General features: G+C 41.0%; 1 protein-coding gene across 1 annotated transcript in view; it reads right to left on the minus strand.

Annotated features, from left to right (window-relative positions):
• Positions 1 to 3,402: 3,402 nt before the first annotated feature.
• sh3gl3a (SH3-domain GRB2-like 3a) overlaps positions 3,403 to 18,361 on the minus strand; it is a 79,781-nt gene continuing 64,822 nt past the window's right edge. The window contains exons 3-9 of the mRNA XM_048615822.1: positions 17,984 to 18,056; positions 15,121 to 15,264; positions 14,578 to 14,711; positions 12,194 to 12,352; positions 7,930 to 8,033; positions 5,294 to 5,421; positions 3,403 to 4,109 (exon numbers count right to left, since the gene is read on the minus strand). Of these exons, the coding sequence (XP_048471779.1) occupies positions 3,904 to 4,109; positions 5,294 to 5,421; positions 7,930 to 8,033; positions 12,194 to 12,352; positions 14,578 to 14,711; positions 15,121 to 15,264; positions 17,984 to 18,056 (948 nt within the window). The 3' untranslated portion in view covers positions 3,403 to 3,903. The remainder of the gene's footprint in view (positions 4,110 to 5,293; positions 5,422 to 7,929; positions 8,034 to 12,193; positions 12,353 to 14,577; positions 14,712 to 15,120; positions 15,265 to 17,983; positions 18,057 to 18,361) is intronic.

An 18,361-nucleotide genomic window follows, 5' to 3' on the forward strand; every position in this document is an offset into this window, starting at 1 on the left:
GGATAGAGCCAGTAAAGGTGAGTGTAGGTGGGGAGTTAGGGAGGGGATAGGTCAGTCCAGGGAGGACGGACAGGTCAAGGGGGCGGGATGAGGTTAGTAGGTAGGAGATGGGGGTGCGGCTTGAGGTGGGAGGAGGGGATAGGTGGGAGGAAGGACAGGTTAGGGAGGCGGGGACGAGCTGGGCTGGTTTTGGGATGCGGTAGGGGGAGGGGAGATTTTGAAGCTTGTGAAATCCACATTGATACCATTGGGCTGCAGGGTTCCCAAGCGGAATATGAGTTGCTGTTCCTGCAACCTTCGGGTGGCATCGCTGTGGCACTGCAGGAGGCCCAGGATGGACATGTCGTCTGAGGAATGGGAGGGGGAGTTGAAATGGTTTGCGACTGGGAGGTGGAGTTGTTTATTGCGAACCAAGCGTAGGTGTTCTGCAAAGTGGTCCCCGAGCCTCCACTTGGGCCTGGGATGGGGGTGAGGGAGGAGGTATGGGGGCAGGTGTAGCACTTCCTGCGGTTGCAGGGAAAAGTGCCGGGTGTGGTGGCGCTGGAGGGGAGTGTGGAGCGGACAAGGGAGTCACAGAGAGAGTGGTCCCTCCGGAAAGCAGATAAGGGTGGGGAGGGAAAAATGTCTTTAGTGGTCGGGTCGGATTGCAGATGGCGGAAGTGTCGGAGGATGATGCGTTGGATCCGGAGGTTGGTGGGGTGGTACGTGAGGACGAGGGGGATTCTTTTTTGGTTGTTATTGCGGGGACGGGGTGTAAGGGATGAGTTGCGGGAAATGTGGGAGACACGTTGGAGGGCGTTCTTGACCACTGAGGGGGGGGAAGTTGTGGTCCTTGAAAAACGAGGACATCTGAGATGTACGGGAGTGGAATGCCTCATCCTGGGAGCAGATGTGGCGGAGGTGAAGGAATTGGGAATAGGAGATGGCATTTTTGCAGGAAGGTGGGTGGGAGGAGGTGTATTCTAGGTAGCTGTGGGAGTCGGTGGGCTTGAAATGGATATCGGTTTCGAGGTGGTTGCCCGATATGGAGACAGAGAGGTCCAGGAAGGAGAGAGCAATATTAGAGATGGTCCAGGTAAACTTAAGGTTGGGGTGGAAGGTGTTGGTGAAGTGGATGAACTGTTCGAGCTCCTCGTGGGAGCACGAGGCGGCGCCGATACAGTTATCAATGTAACGGAGGAAGAGGTGGGGTTTAGGGCCAGTGTAGGTACGGAACAGGGATTGTTCCACGTAATCTACAAAGAGGCAGGCATAGCTTGGGCCCATGCGGGTACCCATGACCACCCCCTTTGCCTGTAGGAAGTGGGAGGAATTGAAAGAGAAGTTGTTGAGGGTGAGGACGAGTTCGGCTAAGCGGATGATGGTGTCAGCGGAGGGGGACTGGTTGGGCCTGCGGGACAGGAAGAAGCGGAGGGCCTTTAGGCCCGATGGTATCAATGTGGATTTCACAAGCTTCAAAATCTCCCCTCCCCCTACCGCATCCCAAAACCAGCCCAGCTTGTCCCCGCCTCCCTAACCTGTCCTTCCTCCCACCTATCCCCTCCTCCCACCTCAAGCCGCACCCCCATCTCCTACCTACTAACCTTATTCCGCCCCCTTGACCTGTCCGTCCTCCCTGGACTGACCTATCCCCTCCCTAACTCCCCACCTACACTCACCTTTACTGGCTCCATCCCCGCCTCTTCGACCTGTTTGTTTCCTCTCCACCTATCCTCTCCTCTATCCATCTTCTTTCCGCCTCCCACTCTCTCCCTATTTATTTCAGAACCCCCTTCCCCTCCCCCTTTTCTGATGAAGGGTCTAGGCCCGAAACGTCAGCCTCTCTGCTCCTATGATGCTGCTTGGCCTGCTGTGTTCATCCAGCCCTGCACCTTGTTGTCTCGGATTCTCCAGCATCCGCAGTTCCTACTATCTCTCCAGTGTAATCACTGTTGTTTTTCAAGAAGCACAATCAATTTATGTGCAGCAAGCTCCCACAAACAGAAATGTGATTATGACCACATCATCTGTTTTTCCTTTAAGGTCATGTTGACTGAGTTTTTTTTAATTCATTCATGGGATGAGGGTGTCGCTGTCTGGGGCAGTATTTATTGCCCATCCCTAATTGCCCAGAGGGCAGTTTAGAGTCAACCACATTGCTGTGGGTCTGGAGTCACATGTACGCCAGACCAGGTAAGGATGGCAGATTTCCTTCCCTAAAGGACATCAGTGAACCAGATGGATTTTTCTGACAATCGACAATGGATTCACGGTCATCACTGAATTCTTAATTCCAGGTATTTTATTGAATGCAAATTTGACCATCTGCTGTGGCAGGATTCGAACCTGGATCCCCAGAACATTATCTGGGTCTCTGGATTAACAGTCCAATGATAATACCACTAGGTCATTGCCTCCCCAGTGGTAAATATTGGCCAGAAAATTAGCAGGAGTTACACAGCTTTTCTTTGCCATGTGCCTCATCTGAGAGATAGCATTTCCTGCAACGCCACACTTTCTCAGTACTGCCGGGATTTGATGCTAAAGTTTCTTGAGTGGCACTTGAACCCATGCCTTTCTGCCTCAGAAGCAAGAAGGCTATCCCATTAAACCACTATGGGCCTTTGGTTTAAAAGCATGTTGGCAAAAAAAATGTTTAAAAATGTGTCGGCAAAAATAACAATTTGAGCTATCGGGGAACATAGGTCTTACAGCATTTTTAATGGCAAGTTTAATTTCAAGCCAGTTATCTCCAATTATTCACTCTTGTGGACCCATGTCTGATTTTTGGAGGAGGGGCAAGAGAGGAGATATTTGCTTTGCTTCCAGACTTGCATCAATGTTCAATTGTGACATTCTATTCTCCCCAGCCTTTCAACATCAAAGCCTTCACCCAACATCCACAGCACAGTGCAGATTAGATCAGAAACTGGGCAGAGTAGGGAATTGAATCTCTATGTTGAAGTCCTCTGCAGCACTACTTCAGTGACAAACATCATAATGCCTTTCACATTAACAATCTTGTACCATTAGGATCTGCTGAAGCTTTTCCTGTTAACTGGGCAGAACCCTAGAGAAAAAACTAAAAGAACTGAGAACGCTGGAAATCAGAAGCAAAAACAGAAATTCCTGGAAAAGCTCAACAGGTCTGGCAGCATCTGCAAAGAGAAATCAGAGTTAACATTTCGGGTCCAGTGACCCTTCCTCAGAACTGATCAGTCTGATTTCTCTCCATAGATGTTGCCAGACGTGCCAAGCTTTTCTAGCAATTTCTGTTTTTGTTTCGGAACCCTAGAGTATTATGTGTATCTTAAATATAGTCAGTGGCCCTTAGATGAAAATAAAATACATTCAACTCCTAAAATAATCAAGATATATAAAAGTCAAATACATACATGACAAAAAGCTACACAACAAAAAAGCTAAAGCGACTTAAATTACAGTTTTTTTGTTCACACATTTATTATGACATCTTATCGCATAACAATAAGTTACACTGCCAAATCAAATGGCTCAACAACATTTGTCAGGAACAAAAAAAACAGTTAATTATAACCACAATAACTAAACTGTATCAAGAATATTCTTCATTACAGCTAGATAGAAAATTTCTGCATTGTAATCGGCAACAGGATGCTCAGGGCAAACAAATAAAGTTAAATAGATAAAGCCATATACTTAGAAACTGTAAACTTCATCGCGGAAATAGGTTAGATTTGCATTACTCTTGTAGCAAATGACGTAAACATTCTCAATACAAATGGAACATGTAAAAAAATAAATACACAAATAGAAGACAAGTACAAAAGTTGATCAAATAGCAAGGCTTTCACAGAATGCCACACCGATGAAATGTCTGTGCTTAGTCAGCTTTCAACAAGAGTTGATCTCCGAGAATTTACAAAAATGGACCAAAGGCAGTTTTCACTGTGGCAAAGGCACAATCACTTGAACATAATTAATAGGAAAGAAGCCAGATTCACCGTCTAACATGCCTTCAAACCAATTCTCATCGATCTGATTTGTCAGCGTGATGATGTCACCTTCCTTGAAACCAAGCTCCCCTTCGTTTTCAGGATCAAAGTCATAAAGAGCTTTACAGCAAGGTTGATCCACTTGTGTACAAGAAGCTGGAGATAACAGTGGGGAAGAAAAGATCAAATTACATCCCATTCTGTGACAAATTTGAGCATTCAAGCTTCATTCAATCAATAATTAATATTTAAATATTTAAGATATTTCACAGCAAGACACGAAAATTGTTCCTTTTTGAGGGGGGAGAAAACTCAGAAAACATGAGCAATGAGACGTGCTTTGTCCAGGTCCCTAAGTTTTTCTCAAGTTAGTTCTTCAGCGAAAGTTGACAAATGCCAAAACCATCTCCCTGTATGTCTCACATTCTTGATCCCCCCAACTCAACTGAAGTTCACTCATCATCTGAAATCATGAGAATGGACTTCAAAACATAGTAAAAATTAAGGAAAATAATGTAGGATTTTTATTTGGTTGGGAAAAAAAATTCCCTGGTACAATACCAAGATAGGTTATTTAGCCAATTCTACAACAGATCCACAAAATCACGTTCTATTTGCTATCACAGAACTGACATTACATGACTAATTAGTCCAAAACCAGCAAAGTTAGGTAATGGTCAAACATGCACAAAGAGGGGTGCATCACACACTTGTCAGCTTAAGAAACTACTCACAAGGTGAAAATGTATGTTTTGACCTGCGCAGGAACCTGAATGGGGATGATTTGGCTAAATGATAATAGAAGGGAAATGATGGATTAAGCTTAAAAGATGCTTCTAGTATGATGGAAACCAACAAATATAAACCACTAATTTTAGCAAATTAAATAATTGCAACTTCAGTACAGAAATAAAACTTAACATTATCATTAAAATTGATAATATTCTGTAGAATATCAAGTATTCTGAACATCGAAGGGCAGATGCATAGGGTTTAGAGAGTGCAAGTCATTGAGTGTATTTAAGACAGAGAAAGGTTCTTGGTTAGTAACGGAATCAAGAGTTACAGGAAGAAGGCAGGAGAATGGGGTTGAGAAACATGTCAGCCTTGATCGAATGGCAGAGCAGACTCAATGGGCTGAATGGCCTAATTCTGTTCCAACACTTAATGGTCTTATAAACAATGCACAATTGCTGTTATATTCCCTCCGTGTGGTAAAATACACTTTATAATCTTGCAGAATGGCAACATGGTAATAACGCATGTGTATGATCATCAAAACACTTCAATTATCTTCATTTATTCACAATCTTCATCTATTCACAAGTAAATATTCCTACCAGATGACTTGAACGAAGAAGCATATGAAAGACCATTTTGTTGCTGGTTATCAATGGGCTCAAAAGATGGGGCAACTACAGGCTTGGGCTTAAATTCACGCTTCGGCCGGCTAGAGGCTGTGTTTATCCTTTAAGAAAAAGGCAAAAATAATAAAGACTTAGAAAAAACAAATGGCATATACTCCCGTATGGTTACTACACAGGCCAATTAATTTTCCTTCTTTGGAACCGGGAGGGGGAAGGTTATCCACTGAAAGGCACGCATTTGAAATTCCACCTTATACTGTAAATGACTTTCCCCGATTAGGGAGCTGTAAACCATCAGTCCAATGAGTCTACACCACCATTCAATGAGATCCTAGCACCTTAACACCAATTACTTTCCTTAGCTCCATGTATCTTAAATCCCTGCCTAACAAAAACCTCCCTCTGTAAATCTTGACAGCTCAAATTCTCTCAGCATCCAGTGGCCTTACAGGAGGGGTCATAGTTCCACATTTCAACTAGTTTTGTGTGAAAAATACTTCCTGATTTTCACCATGAAATACACGTAGATTTAGAGCTCGGTTACATCCTTTCACTTTTGATTTTCCCATTAGAGGAAATCATTTCTCTATATGTACCTTATTCAGTCCTGTTAGCATGTTAACACGTTTTGTTTGGATAACCCCTTAACATTCTATACGCATGGGAATATAAACCAAGTGCAAAGCAAACTGTCATCACAATTTAACCCTCTAATGCACAGTATCAACATTCTACAAAGAGGTGATTTATCATTTCTGAGTGCAATTCCCAAAGTTAAACACAACAATCCAAATAGGGTTTGACTAAGGTCCTGTAGAACAAAGTTTAAATTCTCAGAACATCATGCACTGTGTGCTGGAGTTTCAGATTTGCAGGCTGTGTGGAATCTCTTCACCAGAACCATCATGTTTAAAAAAAGGGTCCTTTCGTATTTTTCAATGCAGTTCAAGAACTTAGCGAGTTTCTGAATTCATTGGGCCTGGTCTCTATATTTTTACACTGTTTCTTTTAAAGAATGTATTGAATTCATTAACATCCAGTGGCCTAGCTGCTATGTTCTGACTATGGAAAGGGGTTTAAATTGGATATAAACTCAAGTTATGATAATTTAAAAACGGTCACACATGTACTTTCACCTCTATGTTCTGAGTGTAACCAGGTTGAAATTTGCCTCTCTAGTAATGGTTCAGAGATTTTACAATGCCAGGATTTGTACTAATCTATTGCTTCCAGACTGAGACCATGAAGTAATTTTCCCACATACGTGGATGTGAAGAAACATTCGATAGCTAAATTAAAGGTATTTGTGGTCAAATAATTTTTCTTTAATTTTACACTTGGAACATACCTCAAGGATTTACTCAAGATATTGTTTAATTTTCCACTGCCAATCTCAGAACCAGTTATTCATCTTCACATCGAATAAGAAAATATTTTCTCGACAGTATGCCATCTCATGCTCACATGCTAATATAGCTATCCATTTCAACATTATTGAATCCAGAGTACACTTTGATTATGAGTCACATTGGTAGTAATGTTGCAGATTTCTAGGCACATATAGGTGCGTTTATATACATTTTTAAGTCCAAAACTATCAGCTCTTCCACTGTTCCCCTAAGTACAGCTGACCACAATCTGGTTTAGTTTTACTTCCAGAATGGGACTGACTCTGCTCAGTTTTGTTCTTTGACATTATGACACACTGTGCTTGGTACATACATGCTTTATTGAGAATTTATCAGCATTCGGCTTGAGATGATGTTATCTAAATGAGTGTTTGAAATTCTTATCTCCTCTAATTTAGTGAGTCTGAAATGGGAAAAAAAGGATTATGTTCACCAAATCTGAAAAGAGAAACTTCAGACCACTGTATTTGATGTTGCATTCTTGTGTCTTCTGGCTTAATTGCAGACTGCTTGTCCAATGGGAAGAATTAAACTCCAGGGAGGATTTAGATTGACAGTTAAACTCATTGCTTCTTAAAAAGAGAGTCTAGTACTTTGTTAAGAATGTTAACTACGCTGCTAACCCCAAACTAGCTCGAGTGTGATGTAGGATAAAAATAATATCTGTTGAATGAAACAGGAAAAACAGATGAAATTTAAGAGAGGCTGTGATTAAAATGATTCAAAGCAAATTTAAAATGGTATAAGTAAAGAGAATAGATAAATATCTTCTGTAGGGAGGAAGGATCCTTTCCTTTTTAGAGCAATGAAATTTCATTTTTGAAATATTGAGGTTGAATGAATTCTGTGGCAAATTCAGCCAGAAAAAAGAATAAGGAATTAAAGGCATAATTGATGGCTTGTGGCCCGGGTGAAAGACCATTGGAGGAAACACGAATTGGGAATATGAAAACATCAATCTGATTCTCCAACTCACTTTTGTGAGCATATTTTCCTGCTGGGAGCACAGTTATGCTGACTTGACTATTATTAGCTTTTAATTTCCAATTAACACAAAAGGTGAAAATCATCAACCCACATCAGTTTCAGAGCTTCTTTTTATCCTTTGGGTTTTATCCTTATACTTCCTTCCTAAATATGAAAAGACAAAGAACCAAACTGCGATGAAGGACTAGTAACATACATGATTCACAATGTCACCTGTGCTGTAGTGTGTTATGTAGCTCCTCCAGAATTGTTGTGGATTCTTTGTGATAGTTCAATGCTGCTTCCACTAGAGCCAACAGTTGGCTTATTTGCTCTACCTGCAGGAAACAGGAAACTTCTTCAGCAAAGTAAGACAATTGGTTATCAGAACTATTTAAGCAAGCTTGAAATTAGTTTTGGGACAGCGCAAGGCACAAGAAGGTTGACAGAAGTTTAATTCCAAGAAGCTTCACTCTCAGCATTTATTGTGCTAACCAGGAGTTTCATTTTACTCAATAAAGCAGGTGTTCACTTTCTAACCAACACACCACTATTTCAGTTGAACTTTCCACGTATTGCTCACCTACTGATGAAACTTTCTCATATTAGAATCATTATCGAATTTTTCTTGTTGTAGGTAAATTGAAATTTAAAATGGTCAGAACACAAGCCTTTTATAAAAGACAATCTTCTAAGGAACTAATAGACTCCAAAGATCAAATGCTGCACTGTAAATGCAAAAATCTCTAAATGATATCACAATCTTTATCTCAAGAACTTATTTAATTCAACAGCAAATCATGTTCTGTGATAACATTTTGTAGCAATTTTATGTGTAAAAAACAACCCAATTCAGTATTCGCCTTTATTGAGGTATGATTATAGCAGTGCTTCCCAGATGTTTACCCGGTGTGACCCCATGTGGAGGCTTGAAAGTGGTTGCAATCCCTCAGTGAGTAGTGGAAGGGGAGAAGATGGGTGGGGGGGGAGGGGGGGGGGTGGGGGGGAGGAGGAGGTTTGGCCATTGGAGACTCAGGCCCTGTGGCCCCAAACTTTTATCATGTGACCCCACTTGGGGTCCAGACCAGCACTTTGAGAAAATCTGTATTATAATATTTCTTTAAATTCCACACCTGTTTAGCACTGTGTTAATTAATTGAAGTTAAAATAGAACTTTTTTTCAAACAAAACAAACGTCAGATTTAATTTTGCAATAACCAAAAATCCACAGCAGATCAATACACACAAACCAAACATAATGTAACATTAAAAGGATAAGCAATGGAAACAAAGAACTTGAATTCATCTAGTGCTATCTACAAACTCGAGACTTTGCAAAACACATTATATAACCAACGAGTCAATTTCTTGTCGAAAGTAGTCACTGTTGAAGAAACCAAGTAGTGCATAGCAGGTTCCATGAGCAAAAACAAAAATAAATAGCAAATATTTCCTGTTGAAAGGTCATTTTGAGCATTTTATTGTGTTATAAATGTTAAATTAATTTAGGAGCCTCCACTCTTCTTTAAAATGGGATCTTTATGACCACCTGAAGTGAGCTTGGTGGGACTTCAGTTTAACATGTTTTCTCAAAGGATAGCACCTTCAACAGCGCAGCACTCCCTCTGTGATGGTTCATGGAGATCTCTGGTTTGGAATATGAACCCACAACCTTGAAACTTAGAAGAGAGAATGCTACCACTGAGCTAATGCTAACAGGCTGCCAGCAAGGAATGAAAACATCTTAGCATTGTCTCATGTGATTCTGGACCAGGTCAAAGGCTGGTTTGAAATCATGAAGCTCACAATGCCATGTATCAGGCTTAGAATCCAACCTCAGCGACTGTTTTCACACAGCCTTGGAGGGAGATAACTCCTTGGCCTCTATTTTTGGTAAGGGACTTCATTAACAGTTCTCTCAAGACTAATACTTTCTCCAAAAGAATAAGTAGTACTTCAAAGAACCTCATACCCACAATATTTTTCTTCACTTTATTTACCAGTTCACTTCAGAACAATTATTCAATTCATGGAAAATAAGCATCACTGTCTAAGTCCACATTTATTGTCATTTATTATTGCCCTGGAGAAGGTGGTGGTAAGCTCCCCTTTTGAAATGTTGCATTCCATCTGCTGTGCGGAAGCTCACAGTGCTGTTAGGGAGAGTCGTCCAGGTTTGTGATCTAACGACAGTGAAAGAATGTTGATATATTTCCAACTCATAATTTGGGAGGCAGGTTTTAAGGCAATGATGTTACCATGTGTCTACTGCCTTTGTACTTCTAGGTAGTAGAGGTTGTGGGTTTAGAAAGTGTTGATTGAAGAGTGTTTCCTGAATTGTTGTGATGCACCCTGGAGATGGTGTGTATCGCTGCCACTGTTTAGTGATGGAGGGAATGACAATTTAAGGTGGATGGGGTGCCAATCAAGCGGGCTGCTTTTCCCTGGGTGGTATCTATCCTCTTGAATGAGTGGTGCTCATCAGTCCATTGCAGAGTATTCTATCTTATTCCTTATGACACAGAGTTGCCCACCTCTAATCTATTTTGCAACCACAGTATTTGCATGACTCGTCTAGTTTCTGGTCAATTGTGATCCTTTAGGATACTGACAGCAGGTCATGCAGTTTTGGCATTTCTGTTGGATGTCAAGAGAATATGGTTTGAATTTTTTTTTGAGATAGGCATTGCCTGGTACTTGAATGGCATAAATTTTACTTGCCAATTGTTAGTCCAAGACTGAATGTTGTCCAGATCTTGTTGCATGTGGGCAGAGTGTTTCAATATTTGATAAGTTGCAAATGGTGCTGAACATTATGCAATCGTCAGCAAAGACCCTCACATCTGACCTTATGATGGAGGCAAGATCTAGGTGAAACAGCAGAAGAACGTTTGCCTTACTACACTACACTGAGGAACTCCTGCAGAGATGGCCTAGGGACAAGATATTTGGTCTTCGACTATCATACCCATCACCTTGTATACATGATTCCGACCAGCTTTTCCACTGAAAACAGCAGTTTGATCTGATCTGTTGATTCTGGAATCGCATAACTCCATTGATAGATTCTGCTGGTTAGTATTGACACAGTCCTGCATTGTAACTTCACCAGATTGGCATCACATCTTCAGTTATGCCAGGTGCTGCTCCTGGCATGTTCTCTACCTCCTTCGTTGAGCAAGAGTTGGTACCATGCCTTGATGGTAATGGATATGCTGTACCATGAGGTTGTAGATTGTGGCTGACCACAATTCTGCTGCAGCTGATGGCTTGTAATTCCTCAGGGGTACCCAATTTTCAGCCATTGCATCTTATCTGAATCAATCGTATGGTGGTAATATCCTCAATGTGAAGACAGGACTTTGTCTCTACCAGAACCAATATTGCTTTTGGATAGATACACCCGTGACAGGTTGATTGTTGAGGATGAGATCAAGAAGGTTTTTTTCCATCTTTGTTGGTTCTCTCACCTTCTGCCACAAGCCTAGCCTGGCTGATATATTCACCAGAATTTAACCTCTTTGGTCAGTGTTGGTGCTACTCAGCCACTGTTGGTGATGGACGTTGAAGACCCCTCCCACTCAAGGTCCACACTGGGCCTTTACTGCTTTTAATGTTTCTTCCATGTACTGTTCACCACAGAGGAGCATTCATTCATCAGCTGAGAGAGGACGGTAGGTGGTAATCAGCAGGAATGAAGTTCTTGTTTGATTTGACATGTTGAAACTTCAAAAGTTCCAGAGTTAATGATGAGGATGCCTAGGTCCACTCCCAATGACTACACACACTGTGGTGTTATCTCTGATGAGTTTGTCTTTCCAATGACACAGGACATACTCAGGGATGATGGAGGAGGAGTCCTGTGATATTGACTGTAAGGTGTGTGTATGATGATGTCAGGCTGTTGCTTGGTTTGTATGTGTCTAGCTCTCCCAATTTGGGCACAAGCCCCCAGATGTCAATCGGCAAGACTGACTAGGCACTGTGTGCTTTTGTTATTTCTGGTGTCAAGGTTGATGTCAGTTTGTCTCTCCAATTTGATTCTTGTTCAACTATTGAGTTGTGCTTTGGTATAATTGAATGCCCTCTGAAATGGCCTAACAAATTAATCAAGGGTCAAAAATGTAGGCTCGGTTGGCATATTACCTTGAAAGCACAACGGTGAACAGGAAAGGAGTTATGACCACCCTGTAGCTCTTGATCATAGTTATTGTGACTAACCATTTTTATGCCAGATTTCTTAATTAATTGAATTTAATCTCCTCCAGCTGCCATGGTGGGATTTAAACTCATGTCCTGAGAGCATTAGCCCTGCCATCTAGATCATTTGTCCAATGATATTACCACCTTCCCACAGATCCATGAATTGAGATTAATAATCTGAATGATACTTGTGTACAGTTTACACAATTTAATGTGCAGCTGGCTTGGGTAAGTTGCAAATGGCTCAAGGAAAACACGAGTGGTTTCTGTAAATATGCATATTTTGTCAACTTACATCATTTTCCAAAAAGTTGAACATACTGATCTCAGCGAGCTCCTTAGACTCTTCAAATTTATCTATAGCTTGTCTTATTTCTTCATCCGGGATCTTACCGTGGCGTTTCTTTTTGTAATCATAATCTAAACGGCGACCTTCCAACTTTTTTAAATGATGCTGACAAAATAAGAACATACTATGAGTTCTCCACGTGTCAAGGATTATATACTTTCAAAACATTTTTTCAATTTAAAACTTGTTAACTCTTTCCACTAGGGGCTTGGAAAGAAATTTTCCACAGTACCTTTTTTCTTATTGATCCTTTATTTGTCTTTTTCTCTCATTGCTGGCCTCCCAAGGAGGATTAAATGGCTGGGGTTTGCGGTTTGGGGGGGGGGGGGGGGTGGGGGGTCACACCTGCTGTTGCAGTGGGGGACAAGCAGGTAAGGAAAAAGATTAATGACAAAGTTATGGTTTTGATGCTGCAACCATTGTGGTGCAAGGCAGATAGTCTTTTCGCGCAAATCAATTTTGCATGTTTCATGCCCCATGACACTTTCTTCATCAATTGAAATGCGATAAATTGCCATTTATGCAGGAAGCATTACACGGTTGATTTCCGTCTCCATTACATTTCAGAAAAAGGAATACAGATGTGGTATAATGGTGTGTGATTTAGCCAAGTCCTGGCTGCATGATATTGGATTTTTCATTCTGATTGGGATTGTTGGATGATACCATCTGATGTAAAGGGGAACGGGAGCTTCAACAACATATTGAGATGGCAGGAAAATGGCATTGTGTAACTGCTAATGGGACTTAATGCTGTTTCTACCAGGCTTACATCAGTTCCTTATCATGCCCGAAGCAAGGGTGCGCTCTGCATTCAAAATATCCACCAATCATGGGATCTGTGTTTGTTCGGCTTCAGTACAACTTACTCGAACTTTTAATTGCATGGTTTGCTATTCAGCAAGGTAGGTGCAGAAGCATGCCATCTTTAGATAGCACCTGCAGCCACAAAACAATCTAATGCCCCCTGGCAAGGTCTGCCTTCACCTTGGAATCTTATACCAAAAGGTGATTTATCACCAAGGTTATTGACACGGTATGATGTTTGCTCAGCATCACAACGTGGTGCTACTTTGTTTTCTTTTATTACAAGAATATCAGTTTTACAGCCCCAAGTCCAGTAAAAGGTAAATATAGAAAATAAGAAAATGCAGTTCTGATGATGCACTGCTCTAAGTCCAAAATTAAGTGCTTTCTCCTGACACAGTATTTGTCTGTTAATACATAAAAATCACAACTAGAAAAGAAGCACATATTAATTCATCTTCCAGCTGTCCCATCATTTTTCTATTGCTCCTAATTTCTTTACATGAAGCTTGATAAGGAACTCGCCGCTGTGTTAATGGGAGCGTGGCTGGCCAGGGTTGGATCTAAGAGGGTGTCAGATTTGCACTGTGCAGGGGTCAGGGGGAATGCTGAGAGTGGAGGAGGTGGATCTGACTGCAGGAAAAGGAGGTTAGTTCAGGGAGGGTAGATGGCAGAGGACCCCTACCCCTTGGCTCATAAGGAGAGCTGTAAACTCCTTACCGTTCATCTGCAGCTGACCCTAGCTCTCTTGAGTTTCCTGAGGCCTGGGAAACCCAACTGGTATTAACAGGGTTAAACCTGCGTATTAGCTTAAATGTGAGATGGCCAACATTACTTAAATGGAAACACAGCTTTGGCTGCGGCCACCTGTTCTGCCTCTGGTAAGCCAGGTGCAAGTGGGATTTGAGAAGTTTAACACTTTAACATCTCACCTGACCACAGCTAACTCATTTTCTGCGGTCAAAACTACCCTCCCAACCTTGTGAGAGATTTTCATAGAATCACAGAATCCTCATTCGGCCCATCGAGTCCACGACAACCCTCCGACAAGCATCCCACCCAGATCCAGCAGCCCCCTACCCCATCCCTGTAACCCTGCATTGCCCATGGCTAACCCACCTAGCCTGCCCATCCCTGGACACTGTGGGTAATTTCCCATGGCCAATCCACCTAACCTGCACATCTTTGGACAGTGGGAGGAAATCCACGCAGATACGGGGGGGAAAGTGCAAACTCCACATAGTCAGCTGAGGGTTGAACCACACTTGGATTCCTGATGCTGCGAGGCAGCAGTGTTAACCACTGAGCCACTGTGCCACCTATTTAACTGGTTAAACAGTGGAATAAATAAAGGCACAAGAGGGAACTGGTGGAAGCTTGCAAATCTATCTTTGTAGATAGAAGCAACACTCAGTGAATCAGAAGTAAATTACGGTATTGTCATTACTCATGGTTTTGATCATTAAAACAATTCCATTTAAAAATAAACTTTTTTTTTTTAAAAAAGTGCAACGCAAACGTACCCCAATCTCTTTTAAGTCCTTTTCTTGTAAAATTTGCAATGGATCAATAAAGTTCTGTTTTACATCAATGTCAAGGGAGTCCTTGACTTCTGCCATTTGCTTTAGTGCTTCGCCGACATCAACTAATGCAGGACCTAAGAAAATCAGACAGAAAGGCACGAAATCTAAACAAAAAGCAAATCCAACAGAAAGGAATGTCTGGAAGAGATTTCAAATTCAATCATTTTGTAAGTTTACTACTCAGCTTTTTAAAATCCTTAGAAAAGCACCCACCTAAAAACCACTGCCACGGAATTACAATTGGACAAATAAATGCAAAAATAATTTACAAACAAATTATTTCTCTCTTAAGAAGTTGCTAACTGAATAAATTAATTGCATCCATTTTGTTCACAACCACACCAAAGATAAAATGCAAGAGATTCTTGGCAAAATCTTTGCCACATCAAGTTACTGATGTGGCCCCTAATATGTAATCACAACAGTAATATTCGCGAATAAATAAGTGGATACCTGTGTTCTACATTACACTGATTAACCCACCGAAATTGGAGTCATCTCCGAGGTCCTTTCCATTTCGGAGCATGCATTCACCCAATAGACCTTCAGGCTGAGGATAACCTGTTGTTTTCACCTGTCCCCGGATCTTTGACATTGTATTCAGCATACCTAACTTGGCTCTGTAGGCTTCAAAATGACATTAATCATTTAAAAGACATTAATGTAACCTGTAAATTTCAATGTGAGATGTCAAATATAGACATATAGATGTCACATATATGTCAAATATATTTCTGCACAGAAATCCATAATTATCCTGGGGCTTTCAGATGCTTTTGTTTTGCTTAACAACTGATCATTAATACACAAATCTCAGACATGGCACTACTGATTGGGAGCTTTGCCTGCTGGCTACACATGCATAATTTTCAGAATGTTTATAATTAAAGGTAGGAAGATTTTGCAGCACGTGACTGAAGTTCTGATGAACACTTCCAGAGGGCAGGGCTTTCCCAGCTAAAGATGGGAGGAGTTACCCAGGGTTATGTATTTACCAGAAGCAAACTTTAAGAAATGATATGCAGTTCTCCTAATTATAAGGAAATCATTTTATTTTAAAACCCTAAAGTCAGCAGAAGCTGTGTTTTAAAGGTATGGTGGAAATATTTAGCAATTGTATAAATGGCGTCAATATTCAATTTTCTGCCCATTATACAGCATTCTTTGGTGTCATGTTGACTTGAAGCACTTACAGACATATTGAACTGTTAATTACAACACGTGCTGGCTTTAAGAAGGCTACGCAGTCAAAAAAATGACTGTAGATATAAATTCAGTGGCTGTATGGAGAGGGAGAACCTGGAATGCCACACCAGATGAGATGCTAAAGAAGCACTGAGGAGATGGAGTTAAAGGAAGAAATGTGCTACAAAGTGAACAGGAATCTTCTGGGAATTATCTCAGACATGACAGGAGAAAAGACAACAGTCTGCATGAGAGACATGCTTTTTGTCTTCCCCTTTCTAGAATACACAAGAACTGGGGTTAAAAACCATTGCTTGCCCTTGTCCGTGAATGGTAATGGAAGAAGTGTGCCCATGTGCAGAGAGGCTAAGTGTGCCGATGGGCTGAGGTACTGATGTGTACTAACCTGGATTTGAGCACTGGTGTGTTGTGAGGGTCATGGTCAAAGATCCATCTCTAGTCACCCTTACGTTACTGGTAAAAATTTCTCGCTCCGAGTGCTAGAAGTCAGCTAGCCAGTCAAATTTAAACGGGACAAAAGAAGGGCTACCTCATCATGGGTGTTAGTTGCCAGCCACAGTCAGAAGGAAACAGCACACACAAATTTCAACTAATCTGTAAAACCAAGAATCCTGAAATCAACTGCATTTTTTTTGGAATCACTTCTCCTTCTAATCTGTGGTGAATTATTGTTTCTTCTCTTATTTAGTTACTAACAGACTTTCTTTTGTTAACTGAAGAAAACCGTACCAAATTAGTTCCTTTTAAAACATAAATTCAGTTGGTTTGGGAGAAAGGCATTGATAAGAGAGGCGTCTTTTCTAAATTACCTTTGTTGTGACCAACCAAGAGGGCAGATGAATTAAAAAAAAGGAGCCAGTTCATCCCTCCTCACCCTGCAGCATGGGGCATCCCACTTGGAAACATAACAAAGTTGGGTTGCATGGTATCTGGTCATAACACTGGTTTTGCTTTCCACTGAAGTCAATGGAAAGTCAAATTGGGCAGGTAATCAATGGGTGGCTGATTTGATACTGTCCGTTTTATAACGCATTCCAAGTTAAAGCTGTAACCATAATTTCTTCAAACTCACATTGTTAGGGGAAACATGCACAAAATGAGCGAATATGACGATAGCTTGTTTAGCGAATTGAAATATTCATTTATATGGACATCTGTAATTGTCCTGCGTATGTTTCTTGCATAATGCATAAAGCATGAGTGCTAAAGCACCACTCATCTGTGTCCATGATCTGAGACATATCAAGATCCTTATCCTGCCATATTGCTGTGGGTCAGTGCTGTTTACAGGCTAAAGTTTCTCCATTCAGAGGGATAGAAAATTGCCTGAAGACCAGCTGGAGCTCTTTGTGTTAGTGAATGGTTTCACAGCAATACTGGCCAAATCTGAGAAATGAGTAACAGAAACAAATGGAAGATATTGTCAGAGCAATAGCAGCTCTATCGGTTTCAGCCAAATTCCACGTCTTTGCTCCATTTCTCATCAAACTCATACTGCCCAAGTATTTCTCTGCTCTGAACAGTTGCCTTCTCCCGAGCCTTGCGAAAAAAAAAGCTTTAAGATTTCTCAACTAGAAGGCATTCATTCACACTGCAAGAAACTGCCTCAATTTTTGAATTGACCTATTACCCTAGTAGATGGTCACATGATTTACTTCATGTATAATATATTCTAAGCATGACAGCCCAAATTGAACTAAAAATTCTAAGTAAGTTCTAACTAACACCATGTAGATCTGTAATTCAGCTTTGTTATTTTTCATAGATTACAATGCATATATTAAACCTCAATGTCTTGTTTTCTTTTTAATCTTGCAGGTTTAGTTGCATTGGCATGTGTTTCTAGACCCCTAAATCCTTTTGTTCGTAAATAACTGCCCTGGAGCTTACCCGTTTAGATTGTAATCCTATCTGCCATACTTGCATCCAAAATTTAATAAATCAGGTTTTGTTACACTAAATTACATCTGGCAAGATTCCACTCACTTTACCTATTGAAACATTCTGCTCTGCTGGTGAATTCTCAATTCGTTCTGCCAGCTAGCCTCGCACTAAAGAAAAGTGCTCTTTTCACCAAAAAGCACTGAAATAGGAAGTCACAACGGGAAACAGCATTTTCTTAAAAAAAAACCTTTCATACCTGGATTTGGCTGCAAGTACTCAGTAGTTTTAGACAGAACCTCTGCCACGGCTTTGCTTGTAGCCTCTATTTTCTTAACATAGGAGAAAAAGAATCAAATTTTGTATGAAAGTGAAATTTTTAAAGATATATGTAGTTACTACTTTTGTATCAAGCTCCTCCATATTGTGACTAAGCATACAAAGTGCAAGTGCTGTTGATGCTCCACATCAGCAGAGTTAGCATTGCTTTAGTGGTATGTGCAGCAATCTATATTTAGTACTTACCTAGATGATGTTCATTTAAGAAATTTATATCTTGGAAATCACAGCAGTTTCCTTGACTGTACATGTGATGTGACCCCATTCAACACTCAGTTTTGTTTCTGTCATCTTGAGA

The sequence above is a fragment of the Rhincodon typus genome, chromosome 33 (genome assembly GCF_021869965.1).
Source record: "Rhincodon typus isolate 14 chromosome 33, sRhiTyp1.1, whole genome shotgun sequence".
Classification (NCBI taxonomy): domain Eukaryota; kingdom Metazoa; phylum Chordata; class Chondrichthyes; order Orectolobiformes; family Rhincodontidae; genus Rhincodon; species Rhincodon typus.